This window comes from Nicrophorus vespilloides, unplaced genomic scaffold (assembly GCF_001412225.1).
Source record: "Nicrophorus vespilloides isolate i.1.1-1 unplaced genomic scaffold, Nicve_v1.0, whole genome shotgun sequence".
Classification (NCBI taxonomy): domain Eukaryota; kingdom Metazoa; phylum Arthropoda; class Insecta; order Coleoptera; family Silphidae; genus Nicrophorus; species Nicrophorus vespilloides.
The window spans coordinates 577,479-595,334 of record NW_017100085.1 but is presented as its reverse complement, the minus strand read 5'-3'; the positions used below and the strand labels follow the sequence as shown (position 1 = coordinate 595,334).

General features: G+C 29.2%; 2 protein-coding genes across 2 annotated transcripts; both read right to left on the bottom strand.

Moving 5' to 3' along the window:
* Positions 1 to 1,298: 1,298 nt before the first annotated feature.
* On the bottom strand, positions 1,299 to 9,780 carry LOC108567113 (chaoptin-like). The gene is made up of 14 exons (XM_017927386.1): positions 8,501 to 9,780; positions 6,371 to 7,579; positions 6,271 to 6,314; positions 5,426 to 5,453; positions 5,341 to 5,376; positions 5,241 to 5,270; positions 5,137 to 5,180; positions 2,314 to 3,232; positions 2,220 to 2,260; positions 2,081 to 2,117; positions 1,993 to 2,022; positions 1,907 to 1,936; positions 1,671 to 1,848; positions 1,299 to 1,436 (listed from the first exon to the last, which is right to left on the bottom strand). Exons 1-13 carry the CDS (start codon positions 9,702 to 9,704, stop codon positions 1,811 to 1,813), a joined length of 3,690 nt encoding a protein of 1,229 aa, XP_017782875.1. The 5' UTR covers positions 9,705 to 9,780; the 3' UTR covers positions 1,299 to 1,436; positions 1,671 to 1,810.
* A 1,297-nt stretch (positions 9,781 to 11,077) lies between these two features.
* On the bottom strand, positions 11,078 to 12,339 carry LOC108567112 (leucine-rich repeat-containing protein 70-like). Its single transcript, XM_017927385.1, has 3 exons — positions 11,688 to 12,339; positions 11,231 to 11,262; positions 11,078 to 11,089 (listed from the first exon to the last, which is right to left on the bottom strand). The coding sequence occupies exons 1-3, from the start codon at positions 12,337 to 12,339 to the stop codon at positions 11,078 to 11,080; spliced, it is 696 nt and encodes a 231-aa protein (XP_017782874.1).
* Positions 12,340 to 17,856: the final 5,517 nt, after the last annotated feature.

Sequence of the window (17,856 nt, the reverse complement as noted above, 5' to 3'; positions counted from 1 at the left end):
TATTGTTGAGGGCCACGAAAGGTGAGTACCCCAGACATTGATAATTGAGGGCCCCAAAAAAACAAAACAGGATTAAACAAATTTTGGATTAATTGGATTGGACTAAGAGTCTTAGTCCAGTGAACTGAAACAGTGTTACTTAAGGGCCCTTGAACTGTCTTAATTGAGGTTCCCGAAACAGTGTTAATTGATGACACCCTATCAATGTTAGTTAAGGACTCAAGACAGTATTAATTGAGGGCCCCAAACAAAAAAAAACAAATTTGGGTTAATTATGTAAGACTATTACTTGAGGGAATCGAAACTATGTTACTTGAGGATTTCCAACCAACATTATTTGAGGGTCCTGGACTGTGTTAGTTGATGGCTCCAAATAGTCTTAATCAATGTGATGATTTTGAAAAAATGCGAAATGAACTAAAATGTATAGTGAACATAAAAATAGATATACAAATGGTTATTGAATTTATTCTCTCAATCCTAAAAATTATATTTATACATTAATACGAAGTAGACAAATAGTAAGGACATAATTGAGGTCATCAAAAAAAAAACTAAGAAAAAAGCCAAGTTTTTGATTAATTAGATGGGATTATGAGTCTTAATCCAGGGAACCGAAACAGTGTTAGTTGAGGGGCTCCCGAACAGTCTTTGTTGTTGAGGCCCCACAAATTTTGGATTAATTGTATGGGACTATGAATCTTAGTCCAGTGAACTGAAACAGTGTTACTTAAGGGCCCTTGTACAGTCTTAATTGAGGGTCCCAAAACAGTGTTAATTGATGACACCCTATCAATGATAGTAGAAGGACTCAAGACAGTATTAATTGAGGGCCCCAAAGAAACAAACAAAAATAAATTTTGGTTAATTATGTAAGACTATTACTTGAGGGAATCGAAACTATGTTAGTTGATGGCTCCAAATAGTCTTAGTCAATGTGATGATTTTGAGAAAATGCGAAATGAACTAAAACGTATAGTGTACATAAAAATAGATATAAGGTTATTTGAACCCAGTCTTTCAATCCTGAAAATTATATTTATGCACCAAGTGGAGAAATACTAAAGGACACAATTAAGATATGAATTTCGATATAGTACATATTTTTCAGATTTTTCTTTTTCAGGAAAACCGAATAATTCAATTATTAAGTTATCAAATTTGATGCGATTTGTTGTTCATTGCAAAAATACATAAATATGTTTGTTACATAAAATAGGAACTTTTCGCCTGAAATTCAACAATTTACATTAGTTATTTTTTAACATTGTTTATATATAAATGATAGATTTTCTCCCCTTTCTTCAGTCAAGTCTCTTTATTTGTGTAGCTTATTTTTATGCGCTTTTAATGTCCTCGAGTAGTCCGGTTTCAAACAGTCTAGGTTATTGGTGGAACAGGTACTGTTGATGTATTCATCTGATGTTGCTTATTGACTACATGAGTGGATATAAAATAATAAGTACAAAAGTGCTCTTTTTGACGATAGATGTCATGTAACCAAATGGAAACTTGACGATTAGTATTAATTAACAGAATCAACAAACCCATAAACATGTAATTTTATTATAGCATTACAATCAAAAAAATAAATAAAATAATAATATCAAAAATTATTAATTACAATAATTAATTAATTATAAAAACAAATTATCAACATAAACAAATACCATATAAATCGTTACATTTCCATCCTGATTATCAAATTTCATTTAAATAAGTACATAAGTTTTTAATTGCATGTATTTATTTCCTCGATTAGTCCGGTTTAAAACAGATTAGCCGCACTATACGAGGTATAGATGTACATCTAATTCGTAACTCCATAGATATCGTTTTCTTTCGAATCTATAATTATAAATAAAAAATTATGTAATAAAAAGGTCATGAAATATTAATTACTTACATTCCACTGATTCAAGTTTTTCGTTAATCTCTGAAACAAAAATCCATATTGAATATATTATCATTGTCGTATATGCTTAACTATACCTTCATAAATGTGTTCCTCGCTTTTAGAAACTAAAACAAATAATTTATTGAAAATATCTTAATAACTTCTTATTCCATCTATACTCACCGGCCTTTAATTCTTCCACTTGTTGCTCTCTATCCTTCTAAAACATAACGATTAGTTCAATTCAATAAATCTCAATTATGTTTAATCAAATCAATTGAATATAAACTAACTTCGATTTATTTATATATAAAGTTATTACCTTCGATTTTTCGAAACTCACTGAAGTTTGAGCTTGACGTCCTGAAACATTTAGTGTAAATTAAGTGTGGAGATCATTTACAACTTTCACTCACTTGAATATACTCTTATTAGAATAGCGGCTATAGCCACAACCAATATGACTATACTAACTGCAAGAACTGCAATTTTTGATATCAAAAATATGTCCATTTCCGTCATACGATTACTGTTCAGCATGCACTTTTCGTTAATTTCTCCATTCAAAATCAATACTTGTTCCATCAATTTCAAATCTGTCTCTTTGATACAATTGTACCTTATATCCAAGATCTTTAGATGGTCCAGTTCGGAGAACACGTTTGCTTCAATGGATGTAAGTAAATTGTAACTCAAATTTAGATATTTCACTTTCGGTATTGAATTCATTTCCAGCGATGAAATCAGATTATTTGTTAGCGATAAATTCATTAACATCTTCATGTCCGAAAAAGACTTTTGCGTTATTTTGAATATTTTATTATAATTTAATTTGAGTATACTCAGGTTGGAATTTTTAAAGTTCCAATTCGTTATATCGATGATTCTATTATAAATCAATTCGAGGGTTGACAAGTGCGAAATATTAAGGAACATTTTTGAATTAATTGATGTCAGTTTATTGTTATTCATGAACAATTTTTCTACTTCCGGTATTGATCTGTCTTCTAAATCTTCTAACTGATTATGGCTTAATTCCAAAGTAATTGCTTTTAAACCCATCAGTGTTAAAGCCGTAATCTTCTTTAAACGATTATTATTCAAATGTAAGCATTTAACGTAGGATATGTCAATAAACATGTCTGTATTTAACAGTTCAATCAAATTATTGTTGAGATATAAAAAGAATGCCTTAGGGATCGAATTTCGTTGCAAAACCTTAATTTGATTATTTCCCAGTGATACGGTTCTGAAAGATTCGCTTTCTTCAAACATACCTGTTTTCAATTCCGTTATATTATTGTAATTAATATTCAATATTTCAATTTGTAATCCCTTGATTGCACGACTTATATTTTGTATATCATTAGATGTTAGACTGAGATTTTTTATTGAAAAAGGTTTCAATTTCTGTATTTCATCAATATTAGTGTAAATCAAACTGACATAGTCCAATTTTTCGCACGTAGTAAAAACTTCTATTTCTATGGTAGCGTTTTTACTACAATACAGATTGCATTTCTTATTTATTTCACATTTTGTTCCTTCGACACTTAAATTAACTAACCATGTGAAAAGTAGGAATAGAAACATTTTTATAATTGCAACGTTTTAAATACGTCCATTTAAGTACACGCACTGACTTTTAATGCGTATAAATGGAACTCGGCTTTTCCATCGCTGCAGTTTCAAGATAAAAATGAGTTCTCGCAATCATGATTCGGTTAACCCCAACATCCTTTTCCGTAATCCTACAAAATAATTTAAAAAAAAACTATAATAACATTTATTTCTTTGCATCACAATTTATTACAATAAGTTTGATTTTAATAAGTAGACCATCTTAATCTTAATAATTTGTCAACTATTTTCACTAATTTGAAATATTATTTTATTTTCAGATTATAAAAATGTTCTTGTAGAATTTTTAAGTTTCTTTTTCATAACAAATATTGTTTAAAAATGTCTGATAATTGCACCAATTTAAACTTAAAAGAGCACTTTTGTCCTACATAAATTTTCAATTAAGAAATAAATAATGGTAATTTTGATGTAAACCGTTTTTTTGTAACAAAACTAAAAATATTTTTGGTACCTGAAAATTTAATTGCGTCTAAGGTCTCAAAAGCACTGACTATACGTATACATATTTAGCAGAAATTAATAAAATATTCATTTTTATTGATTTAAAGCTATAAATTTATTTGTTAATTATACTACAAATTAATGATTAGAGTTATTTATAGAAATAAAATTAATCTAAAAATTATATTTCATTATTTTTCTTCTTCCCGAGGAATTAGATAACTTTGTATCAATGAATTGAGCATGAGAATAATCATGATAAACAGGAAATACATACGTAATAAATTATTATAAATTAAAAAAATAAACTATTATAATAACTTTCAACAGATATACAAAATAAAAAGTAAACAAAAACAGTTAACTTATTAAAGTTTTATATTTTATTAATATTAAAGGATGAAATAACAATAAATTATGCACACTTATGATCTGTTAATAAAATGATTGTATACTTATTCTAATTATAAAAATGAATACGATTTGCTCAAGATTTGTTAAAAATGTTAAATTGTGCTGCAATTTAGTTTTAACAATATAATTCAAAATGAGCATTTAATGAAGTAATTATTACTATTTGCTAAAGCCTAATTTTTGACGACTAAATTGGATCGGTCAAATTTGAACAAATTTGAAGTATTTGCTGAAAAAAGTAAAATCATCAAATTTTGAATAGATACCAAATCTTTTTATATATGGGTCAATATTGAGTTTGGGTCAATATTGAGTACTGAACTGAATGCAAAGACTAAAAAGTTGTATACCAAACCAGTTGCTTTGATTGGACTGATTAACGCATATTTTATTTACATTTTTTTACATAGTAGCAACTGGTCACTCAACTCTTTTTATTTTAATTACATTATATAAGATAACTAAGAAAATGATTAATACTATTTTGTATAAAACGAAGTGTTTATATAAACTATTGCACCAATACCTCACATAATACGGTTTGAAATTTTCAAAACAAACTTACTTTTACTTCAGCATTTATGTGATCGGTTTCTACCCTTTACGTTTCAAATAATGTGGGATATTAGTGGAAACGATTGACAATAAGCTACAGAAAAGGACGTAAGTAAGATAAAAGCTACATTAAATGAGAAATATATTATTAAAACAATGTGACATAAAGAAAAATACAATTAATTATTATTCTCTATCTGTACGCCATAAAAATCATTCTCCTTTGAATCTACAATAAAATGCAACCAGTTAATTAATACACGGTACAAACAATAAGTAAATTACTTACATATTAATGATTCAGCTGTTGGATCAATTTCTGCAAACACAAATTATTATCAATTTATTATATTATTATTGTATAATGAACGGAACAAACAAAATGTTACCTTCGTATTCGTTGTACTGGGCACCAGACGCTGAAACTAAACGCAATTATTAATAAAAATTAAATGTATTTTATTATGCACATACCTTCAGGTAATTCTCTATTTCTCACCTCCTAAAACAAATAATTTCTTTATAATTATTTTATTTTAAAACAATATGTATTACATTCATTATTGTAATTTCTTCTAAATATTCTGAAAACAGCACTTTTTTTATATAATTATAATCTATATGAATACAGGCAATATCTCGCATAGTACGGATCAATACGGATTCAGTTTAGTTCGGTTATAAAATTTCAAAACAAACTAAATTTTTTTGTATTAAAGTCCTGTTTAAAGTCCTCGATTTGTACGGTTTCAATCAGTGCGGAATCAATTATTGTTGCATTTAGTTCCTCGATTATTCCGGTTTCAAAAATATTGGCAAAACCATTTACCCAGAGTATACGCTTTATTAATTTAATTACAAAACTATCTGCAACTATTTGATTGGAAAAATTACTATATAATTTATTAAATAATAATTATATTCATTGCAACAATATAAAAAACTCATAATTTATCATTTCCATACAATAATAATGAAACAAAAAGTCAACTCCTACAAAGGACTGTTTCGGATAATCGGCGGATATATCCGCCCTATCCTCTATACAGGGGACTTTGGATATACAAAATTATATACAAGACTACTTTGTTCTAAGCAAGATATAACAAGTATTTTTCAGACAAAACCGTATAAGCTTAGTTTTGTAGAGGCGCCACTTGTGTTACTGAAATACAACAAAATTCTCCGCAAAGGGTTATATAACTAAAATCTTAAATACTTAATAGCAAAATAACCCTTTTATCCTAAATGAGTAAATTAAGATTTTTAAATAAATAAATAATAAAAACAATAATAATCAAATAGACTGAAGCCAATACCTTTCCCAAATGTACAGAATTATGCTGAGTCACCCTGGAACGTTCTAAAACCAATCCTCTACATTAGATTAATTTTAAAATACAGCAGAACATCACTCACTTGAACATTGGTTTTTCGCAATTATTCCAATTACTATCGCAACGAAAATGATCAAAATAACGCCACCTATTGCGTAAACTGTACTCTTCCGTATAATAAAATGAAACATTCCGTAATGTTTGACCATTACACCCGAATTTAAAACTATAACATCGTTGGGCAACGAGATATCAAAATCATCTTTGGATGTTACTTTAACTTCCTTCAGATACGTCAAATCACTGAACTCTGCCTCGTGGATTCCCTTAAGAGGATTATTCTCCAAATCTAAATTTTCCACTCTCGGTATCGAACCGTCTTCCAAAACTTCGATCTCATTGTGCGACAATGACAAATTCAACGTCCTAGTTAGTCCAGAAAACGTCTTTTTTGTTATTTTCGTAATATTATTGAAATATAAATTCAATACCGAAAAGTAACCGTCTTTGAACGTGCCTTCCGAAATATTGCTTATATTGTTCGAACTTAAGTCGAGTATGCCTATGTAAGATATGTTAACGAAGATGTTCGCATCCAGAGATTCCAAGCGGTTTCTATTAAGGTACACTTGTTGCACCGTGGGAATCGAGTTGGCTTCTAATTTTTCGATCTCATTATATCTCAACGTCAATCGGCTAGCTGTCAAACCTGTCAACGACTTATCTGTCAGTGTTTTTAGACAGTTGTTTTCTAGATGCAGCATCTCTACTAATGTAATATCAACGAACATGTCCGCTAATATTATTTCGATGAAATTTTGGTTCAAATAAATATCCTTGGCTTTCGGTATCGATTTGGTTTCTATTACCTTGATTGAATTATTATTCAACGATAAGAGCTTAAATGAAGACTCATTTCTAAAGCAAGATGAGTTCAACATCACAATCTTGTTATTATCCATATTCAGTTTACTAACATTCATTTTGTTTATAACATCATCTATTTTATCCAAGCTCTTATTATTCAAATGCAGAAATTCAATATTATAATACTCGAACTGAATCAAATCGTTCAACATTATATTACTTGATCCCAATTTCAGGATAGAAATCGAGGAGTTACAATTATGATTATTTCTAATGTATGTGTATATGTGATTCTCACAATCCGCGAAACATTTTTTATCCACTTCACATACACTACTATTATCAGAACTGATTACGTCGATCCAAGCAATTGCCAGAAATATTAAGACACTTGTTAACATTTTAAATGCTGCACTTCGAATACGTTGTCATATGATCAACAGACTATTCTCAACTGTTGCTCGATAACAACGAAATGAAATTACAATTGTTATCAACATTCATAACCGCATTTTATTTTTCTATTTACGCAATATATAACAATATTACGCAGGAAAAGAAGATAACATTTCTTTTTTATTTTACTAAACATTGTTACTAATTTATTTTAATTTATAATAATAATTTTTAATTGTTATTTATTTGCAAGAAAATTACTACTAAATTGAACATAATTTTTTTATTTAATAAGAGATAACTCAATTTTTTAAATTTTCTCAAATATAACATTAATACATCTGTATTTAGTTTCTAAAATATGGATACTTCTCCAATTAGTTTCTTTTTTTCGAGAGAAAAAAATGTAACCTGGCTTATTTACTAATTGGATTAGTTGAAAAATTGTAAATATTTATCTTTTGGAGGTTCAATCTTTGCACGATTATTGGCACATATTTCTTTTATGTAATGCAAGTGTTTACAGTAAGAATTCTGAAGCTTTTTTCTAGTTGAATAAAAAAAAAATGTTTTCAATCGACCTTTCAATTTTGTATCAGATAACCAAGAAAGTTCGTGCAATTTTTGAATACAAATTTCTATGTTTTTGTTGATTTCTATGTTTTGTAAATTTAATAGTCTTAAATCATCGTATTCTGATAGATTTCTTGTATTTTATAATAATACGTAAGAATTAATATAATTCAAAACTAATAATCTCTGAATGTCTTTGCAAAACTTTCAAAATATTTACAAATTGATTTTACATTCAAAATTCTCCTTTAGTTCAAATAATTAATCTTACAAAGAGAAATCAATCAATAAATTAAGAAAATCAAAAGATTTTTACCTGCATTGAATTGATGCCATATATAGTTGATGCTGTCAATTCTGAAATAATCATCCTATATAAGATTTTCCTTAAACATTTCTTTTGTCCACTCACTTGAATATCGCCTATACAAAATTGTTGATGCAACGATTACGACGATAATTAACAACACTAAAATGACCACCCAAATGACGATTTCGTGTATATTTCTGCACATCTCTTCAGATTTCACATTAGAAATTCTAATCTCATTCTTCCACTTATCAGTATTTGATTCTGGAATACAGTTGTAGCTTACATTAAGACTGAGTAATTGATGAAAATCTTGGAACTTGCTTGTATCAATGCTTCTAATAAAATTGAATTGTAACTGCAGATTTCTCACGTTCGGTAAAGAACTGATTTCCAGATATTCAATAAAATTATTGGATAAAGTTAGATTCACTAAACCCTTCATTCCTGCGAATGTATTCGCATTAATCCTGTTAATTTTATTCGAGTCCAAATTCAGTTCTCTCATACGAGACTCGAGGAAAGTGTTGTCCACAATGTTTGATAAATTATTGAAATCTATGTGTAAGATCGAAACGGATGAGATGTTGACGAAGACAAAAGCGTTAATTGAAATTAATCTATTTCCAGTCAGATACACTTCTTCTACTGCAGGAATCGAGTTCGCTTCTAAATAATCTATACGATTATATCTTAAATGCAATTGCTTCGCCTTCAACCCTCTAAAGGACACAGTTTCAATCATTTTTATAACGTTATAATCAAATATGAGTACACTCGTGTATGATATATCGACAAACATGTTCGCATTCACCGCCTGAATCAAATTGTTGTTCAGATGAATTTCTTTCGCTTTTGGAATCGAATTTTCGTGCATCACATGAATCCTGTTATGGTGCAACGACAATACCTCCAAAGGATGATTATCCTTAAAAGAATCCGTTTCCAGCGCGGAAATATTGTTATCTTCTAAATAGAGCTTACGAATGTTCGAACGTTGGAAAATTTGCTCTACGCTCGCAAGTCCGTTGTTATTCAAAAACAGTTCGTCAATTTTGTATCGCGATATGTTTTGAAGCGCTTTCGCGTCCAGATTGTTGAATCCCAATTGAACCGTTTTCAAGTTTATGCAGATATACATGTTACTTAATTCCGTGTAGTTGCCTCCTTCGCAGGATGCTGTACAATTATTACGCACTTTGCAGGATCTCTTGCACCTGATTACATTGATGCAGAAAAACGCAATTAAAACTATTTTCTTCACCAGCATTTTCTTCGTAATAATTTAAATACATCACAAATACGTTGTTGCATTTTCGTTACTCAACACTAACTAATATCGAAAGGATATTATGCTGCTTATCAACATTTGCGATAATACGTTTTCCGCAATCTACAGCTTATTTTTATTGCGTTATAATGTTCTATTTTTCTGTTAATTAAATATAAAATTATACTTTGTAGGATAAACATAGATGACATATATATTAAAAATTAGGTCGGCAAGAAAATAATTTCGGTATTCACAAATATTATTATATTTTTAGATTACTATAGAAGCAAATGACGTGTACATTTTATTTGCATCTGTTAGTTTAGGAGTGCAAAAACGAACATTTTCGACATACAGGTAAACATCGTTTTGAGTCGATTCAAAAATCAAATAACGCTTAATAATTGCTGATTTTACACTTATATAAAACTATACCCCCTGTAGTACGCCGATTCGATTTATGACGACGTTACTTTTATTTTTCTTTTTTATTTCTGTAAAGGCAAGAAAGATGCTGAGTGAGCCTCATAAAAGGATATGTGAAGCTTATAGTGTTGATTGTTTAACAGAATGCACGTATCAGAATTGGTTTGAGAAAATCTGTTCTGAAAATTTTCCACTCAAATATGATCAAAGTTCTGGTCATTCTACAGAAGATTATAATGACCAAATGAAAGTCATAATTTAATCGAGTTGTCATCTAACTATGCAAAAGATTGCAGAGATATTAAAGGTTCGCATGAATTGAAAAAGTTCACTTAACATAACGAAGCAATATTTGCAAATATCCATCATAAAACGCAATTAAATCATCACTTTTTTTAAACGAATGATCACTGGTAATGAAAAACGGATCATCTACAATAACATCAATAGAAAACGATCATGATACAAGCATTATGAACCAGCACAAACCACATTGAAAGCTGAATTGCATCAAAATAAGATTATGCTGTCAAATTCTTGGGGTTACAAAGGTAATGTAATGTATTTTTAGCTGCATCCAAGGAACCAAACAGTCAATTTCGATGTTTACAACTAATGTCAACGATGTTAACAACTAATTCATTTCTAAATTGTGCTCCACTAAGACAATGCAAATCCTCGTACAATGTTGGTAAATCGTTGAATATTATTGGAGCTTGGATCATTTTGCAAATCGCCTGCAATGGTAAGACTTTCTCTAATTATAATGACCAGAAGTTATAAATAGAGTCATCAGACAAAATGGAAAATATATAATTGATTTAAGTTCATTTTTTGTATACAAAATAATATTTTGATTTTATACTACAAAACAAAAATTCCTTTCTTTAAATATAATCACAAAATATAATGAGAATTCTTGTTATAAATAGGTTAAAACCGGACTAATTAAGGAACTAAATACATACAAAAAATGAACAGCACAAAAGATATTTCACTATACTAAAGGTTTATCATTTATGTATAAAAATACAATCATTTTGTGTACTATTTTTTTCGAATTTTAATTTAAAGTAAGAAAATAAATTAATAATTACCTGTGATTGTTGCTGCATATAACAAAATTGATCTAAAACAGAACGAAAATTTCACTTTATTTTTTATCCATAAATATATGTTGGTTTGAATTACTTAGATATCGTCGTTTCGAAATTATCAGAGCAGTCGGAACCGCCACCACAAAGAGCATAATCCAAAATACGTAAACTGAGGTATTATTAACTTCAACGAGTTTGCATCGTTTGTTCATAATATTTGAGTTTGAAGTGTTGACACTTTCCGGAATCGTTAGATCCGTGATACAATTATATCTTAAGTCTAGTGATTTTAGAAAAGAAACGTCCTTGAATACTCCAGCATTTACGGTCTCTATCAAATTATACGCAAGATTCACTTGTGTCGCCTTAGGTATAGATCCGGTTGTTAAATGAATAATACTGTTATTCGACAATGACAATAAATGCAACATTTTTATTCCAGCGAAAGTCAGCTCACCGATCGTTAAGATCTTGTTGTAATCCAACCTCAGAGTTTTCAACTGAGAACCCAGAAAACTGTTGTTCGAAACGTAGATAATATTATTCCATGATAACTCCAGCACTTCTATCACTGTGATATTAACAAAGTGTTTCGCGTGAATGGACGTCAGAGCGTTATTCTTCAAGTACACTTCGCTTGAGGCCGGTATCGACATGCTTTCCAAATAGTCGATCTTATTGTAATCCAACACAATTTTTGTTCCAACATATTTTTCCATCGTAGCTTGAAGTATCCGAAGATTATTGCAATGCAACGACAACTGCTTCAAACGCAATATATTAACGAACATTTTCTGGTTAATAACTTTAATCAAATTATTGTTGAGATGAACGATCTTCGCGTCGGGAATAGATTTCCCTCCCAAAAACTTTATTTTGTTGTAAGCCAAAGATAACACTTCAAGTTTTAATATTCCCTGGAAGCTTTCTTTGCGCACCTCCGAAATACTGTTATTAAACAAGAACAAATATTTGACAATGGAATTCTTAAGACATAATTTAGGTATGGATTTTAAATTACTATTATTCAAAAACATGTTTTTCACTATATTGAACTTCTTCAATTCACCAACGTCGGTATTATTGAATCCGAAATGTATGCTCTTCATGTTGACACAATCACCAAACTGTCCACCAGTACAATTCACATCGTAACCTTTTAATTCGCATGTTTTATTCTTGCAATTGATTTCGAAAAACCAACAAAACAATATTTGTATCCAAAGGATTTTCATAGTTTCGTTTATTCTGTTTAACCACGATTTGCGAACTTCACTAATTCAAATAACGACAAATTATTGTTTGGAGCCCTGAAAACGATTCGGGCAAAACCGCAAGCAGTAAATGACTAATCTATATTTATATTTGTTTCGTCAGGAAATATTAATCATAATAACCGAAAAGATAACATCGTGAAAATTGTATTCTTTAATTTATAAAATTCACCAGACTACAATTGTATTTAAACCTTTTTTTTTTAATTTACAAATTTAGATGTTTCTTTGGAAAATAATGCAAATATCATCAAGAAATATCTATATTTGCAACAATTTGATTTAGTTTTATTTTTCTTATGTTCTTAGTATTAATGTTTATAAAACTTTATCTATTTTTTGTTGATAAAAGAAGTTAAATTAATAATTCGAAAAATAATTAATATAAATTAATTGGAATAGTCGTCGATGTTCATTCGATGAACCACCTCGAGCATTGGAGAATTATTAAATTATTCAGTTAGTAAAGCACAGGCGCCAGTAATTAACAGCAATTAATATTTCGTTAGCGTTTGAAAGCCCCCAAGCTCAGACCTTTAAGACGATTATAGTATTATTTTAATCGAAATCAGAGTGTCTCTACTTCTATGAAATGATGTAGATTTCGTTATATAATTTGAAATTACAAGGTTTCATATTATCAAATAAACCAAATCTACATACTAGTTATGTCGATTAGGAAAATATTTTACAAAATATAAGATTTAACAATTAAAATTTCAATATATACCATAAATTTTGAATATTCAAAAGATACGGAATATGGAAAAATGCAAAACATACATAAATTTCATATATTCTTAAATATATGCAAAAGTTCAAATATTGAAAATATACCATACATTTGAAATATTCATAAAAAATACAATAGTTGAAATATTCAAAATATGGTAAATTTTAAATACTTAAAAAATTTCAAATATTCAAAAACACAGTAAATTTCAAATAATGAAAATACGAGTCTATTAAAAGTTCGCTAAGTTGGCTGAAAAAAAAACAAAGTTTTGAAAACTTGTGTTAAGCAAGTTTCTGTGTACTACTTCCAAGTTACCCTCTGACCAGTTTCGAGTGAGATAGCAGTTACCACTTTTACCCTGGTAAAGTAAATCGACATCAACACTTTTGATGCTGATTTTTGTTGTCTTGCTTTAACTGGATGGATTTACACTTTCTGCTCTCCATACCATGGACTGCTGCTTGGTTTCCAGGTCAAACTTATAGAATCAAGATTCATCACCTGTTACGATTTTACTAAAAGTGCTAGAATCTTTATTTTCAAAAATTTCCAAGAAATATTCGGCAAAACGAACGAAATCTTGTAACCCATCGAGCGGATTTCTTGAATCATTCCTGAATCATTCTTGGATCTTCGTCAATGTTTGCCTTCAACAGTGCCGCATTTGTATCAACGGTCGAAGATTTCGGGCAACCTTCTAGAGGTTCGTCCTCCACAGAAAAATGTCTTTGAACTATTTGCATTTTGGCATTCCTGGAAAATTTGCATAGGCTTGAGTTGACGTCGAAATCCGTAGAGAATGGCAAAACAAATTTTTTAGGTGTGTAATTTCTACCAACCTTACATCACTAATCTTGCATTTTCTCCTATCCATTCTTACCGATCTTCTTGAAATTTGGCATGAAACATCGTTAGACTTTAAAAAATTGAGAAACAAATTTTGTTTTTTCACAAACAAATGAATTAATGCCAACTTAGCGAAGTTTTGTTAGACCCGTAAATTTGTAATATTTAAAAAAATACCCTAAATTTCAAATATACAAAATATACCGTAAATTACAAATATTCAAAAAATAACGAACATAGAAATTTAATTTGCTTTGACATTTTCAAACCGGACTATAGTTAACCCCAACTGATCAAAGCCGGACTATGTGAGGTATAATAATAAACATATAAATTATATGCTTGTATGTACATACAACAGTCTTTCTGCCAAATGTTTAATATTTACTTAATAAATCATTTAGTAAGAAGACATATTTTTATTGAATTTATATGAAATTTCTATAGCACAAATATAGATTCTATACAACTATATATAAATCTTAGTTGGCAACTATAGTTGGCTGTGTGTTTACTCTTGCTGAGAGAAACTTCATCTTGACAACTCAAACAGTGAAATGCCGCAGATCCACAAGCAAACACGGATACATAGCCTAGGAAAAATCGGGGGATTTCCACCCGGGGATTTAGCAACAACTCGCACGGTCTTTGCTTCAGGACCGGATTAAGTCGGGTTTGTTTGTAAATTAACCGGTTCCCCTTTCTGTGTACATTCGAAAATGCAATTTAGATTTGTTCAATGGCGCCCGCTTTATCAGAATCCATTATCTCGCTCATTGTTTTACCCCATTCGGTTGGCACCCCTTACATAATTTTAACACAGCAATCGATACATTTTTTAAACCATTTTTTCATAATTAAATCTGATATTATTGAATTTTATGCCAATAATGAAGACATAAATAAAATAAAATAATGATCAAATGCAAGTTTACGTTTTACAGTTTTCATTTCAGCAAATTTAAGTTTCAAAGTAATTAAATATTATTACAATTTACAACTACGACTATTTGAAACAAGTAGTATAACTAATTAACAATATTAAGTTATCTTAATCTATAGAAATATTATTTGGTAACATGCATTGAATTATTAATTTAAATGCTTAAAAGTTTGTTGTGCAAATGAAGTTTCACAAATTATATAAAACACTGAGAGTATTTTGTACACAATTTATAACTAGAGTAATAATAATGGAATTGGCTTTACTGTGTTACAAAATGAAACAAAGTGAACGTGATGTATTTGCGAAAGGAAACTTTGTAATAATGCAAAGAGAGACTAACATTTGCGGTCGTTATTTCGTACGAAAGCGGAGCGCATTTAGTTAGCCTTAACTTCTTAGGCGATTAGTGAGTTATTGCCAGTGATTTAATTGGGCCCTCCACTTACTGCAACCCAATAAACTTGACAAAACCCAATATTGAGTGGAATAAAGTAAATTGAATCGAAATCGTATGAAATGAAACGCTGCAAAATCCGAAGTAAACCGATTCTGGGAATGCGCTTTTTTTGCTTTAATAGTCTCATCCCAGTATGATACTTATATTGATAAATAAATGTCTGTTAAACTGTAAGCATAGTTCATGAAATATTTGACCCAAAATGCGAAAATGGGAAATAAAATGGAAGAAAAAGCAGTGAGAGAATGAAAAAGAGGAAATGGGGATCAGCGAAAATGGGACAAAACTTATCGTTGGTGGTGGTACAAAGGGTCGTTGGAAAAACCGGTTCTGTGTTTGCGGCGAAGATTACACAAATTCCGGATCGTTTTCTACACCTTCTCCTCTTTTTTTCTGATGCTGCCTTCACCTTTTGCAAGGCTGCAGTAATCGTCCCATTTCCATGGTAAAAGCCTTTCTTATCAAAGGCAGCTCTGAGCGAAAAATGATTATGTAGCTGTAAGTTTGGATAAACATACGAAATGCTGTGTGCTTCAAAATTACATTCGCTCTTATCTAATACGATTCAAAAAGTACTTTGAAAAAATAATGTAATTTCCCAGATCAATTACACGAAACGATTCAATTTATTTACTAATTTGGGAAACCCCACATATGTAAACACTACTTACTACTAATGATTACTTACAAAATACGCTCATTTTAATTATTAATATATAGATTTTTTAAATTATCACAAAAGTCACAAGAAATCGTGTTTTTAATGTAAAAAAAATAATCCATTTTAGAATTTATGTATTTTCATGTGTCATTTATTGGAAATGCTTTATATTCTCAATCTGCAATGTTATAAGTTAACTGCAAATCTATCTGTATTTATCCATAAAATTAATTTCTATTATATAACAAATTACGGTTAGTACGTTTCCGCCAATATACCGCATTGTTTGAATCAGGACTAATATAATTTTAAAGTAATTGCATAAAAATAAAGATAACAAAAAGAGAGTTGACTGTATAGAGAAATACTCTATCATTTGTGTGTAAAAAAATAATTGTCTATAGTAATCAATCTAATATAGTGTTAATTTTTCATTTTTTTTAACTTTACATTAGAGCCAAATGGATGAAACCACCGCAATGTATGAATACTCGCTGCATTACCCATCTTTTGTATACATTCAATCTATTCCAGTTTTCGAGAAAATTACTGAAATGTGAAACATTGCTCTTTCGAGCGTTATTTTTTTACAGTTTTTCAACTTTGAACGCGAATTATATCCAAATGGATGTAACACATATATCTCATTACATTCCCCAAACATCCAGCTATCATATTCATCTTTTAGATCCTTTCAATCTATTATAATTTCCGAGAAAAATTAGTAAACTTTATTATTATTATTATACGTAATTTACTGTTATAAAATTTTAATCCATACTACATGGAATTTTAGCACTGATCGAAACTAGACTAGAGGAATTGCTGTACAAATAATTGTTTAGATTCACTTAAATTCAATAGAATCTAACTAATCTCAATATAAAATGATCTCTTTAAATTATTACATTTAAATTATTAAATGTATTTCAATTCAGAAAAAAAATATAGAAACTTATGGAATATTGTATAATAAATATTGAATATTCGCTTTTTTGTAGCTTTATAGAAAACGTTATTACATTTTGTACGATTTTTTTCTTTTTAAATTCTTTTGACGTGAATGCAAGAAAAAAAATCTGAAGTGCAATGAAAATGTGTCGGTTATGAACGCAACAAGTTGCAAATCACGATACTCGAACTTTTTTGTGCTCTATTTTTTTTTCCGTTATTGATTCAATGTCAAAACCGTTGCTTTCTACAGTGATCGGTTTCTCTATTCGTTTACTAGAAACATTTTTTTTTTCAATTATAAAACATATTAAGAATTAATCACTTTGTTATTAATCTACGTTTTAAAATGCAAGTATCTTTTTTTATTTATATGGAAATGTAACTTGCAAAGTTAAACCGTTTTAGCAAATTAATTGTATAAAGATTTTGAATCGTATTGATTCATAATTTAATGTCCTAAATTATTGAAACCATGAATATAAAGTTATACAATAATTTGAATTGAATTTCAGTTAAAAGAAGTATTAAATTTGCATTTGCATCCACCAATTCCAATTTAATTTTGTAATTACATATCGATATCAAAATAAAGATAATCTGATTAAATTACAGTTTATGTATTTTTAAACATGATATTAAAATATTTCAGTAGGATTAACATTGATATTAACATTGTTTTAAATCTATATTACCCGGCGCATCCACAAATACAATCTTATTCAATAAAACATAAATAATGAAAGAAATCTTAG

Excerpts from the sequence above, each read along its gene's own strand:
- LOC108567112 (XM_017927385.1), bottom strand. The coding sequence starts at position 12,339 with ATGAAGAGCATACATTTCGGATTCAATAATACCGACGTTGGTGAATTG. Across the intron at positions 11,263-11,687 it reads CAACAAGATCTTAACGATCG|ATCAATTTTGTTATATGCAG; the intron begins GTGAGCTGACTT and ends GTTCTGTTTTAG.
- LOC108567113 (XM_017927386.1), bottom strand. The coding sequence starts at position 9,704 with ATGCTGGTGAAGAAAATAGTTTTAATTGCGTTTTTCTGCATCAATGTA. Across the intron at positions 6,315-6,370 it reads TGCGAAAAACCAATGTTCAA|AACGTTCCAGGGTGACTCAG; the intron begins GTGAGTGATGTT and ends GATTGGTTTTAG. Across the intron at positions 2,023-2,080 it reads AGTGGAAGAATTAAAGGCCG|TTTCTAAAAGCGAGGAACAC; the intron begins GTGAGTATAGAT and ends TATTTGTTTTAG.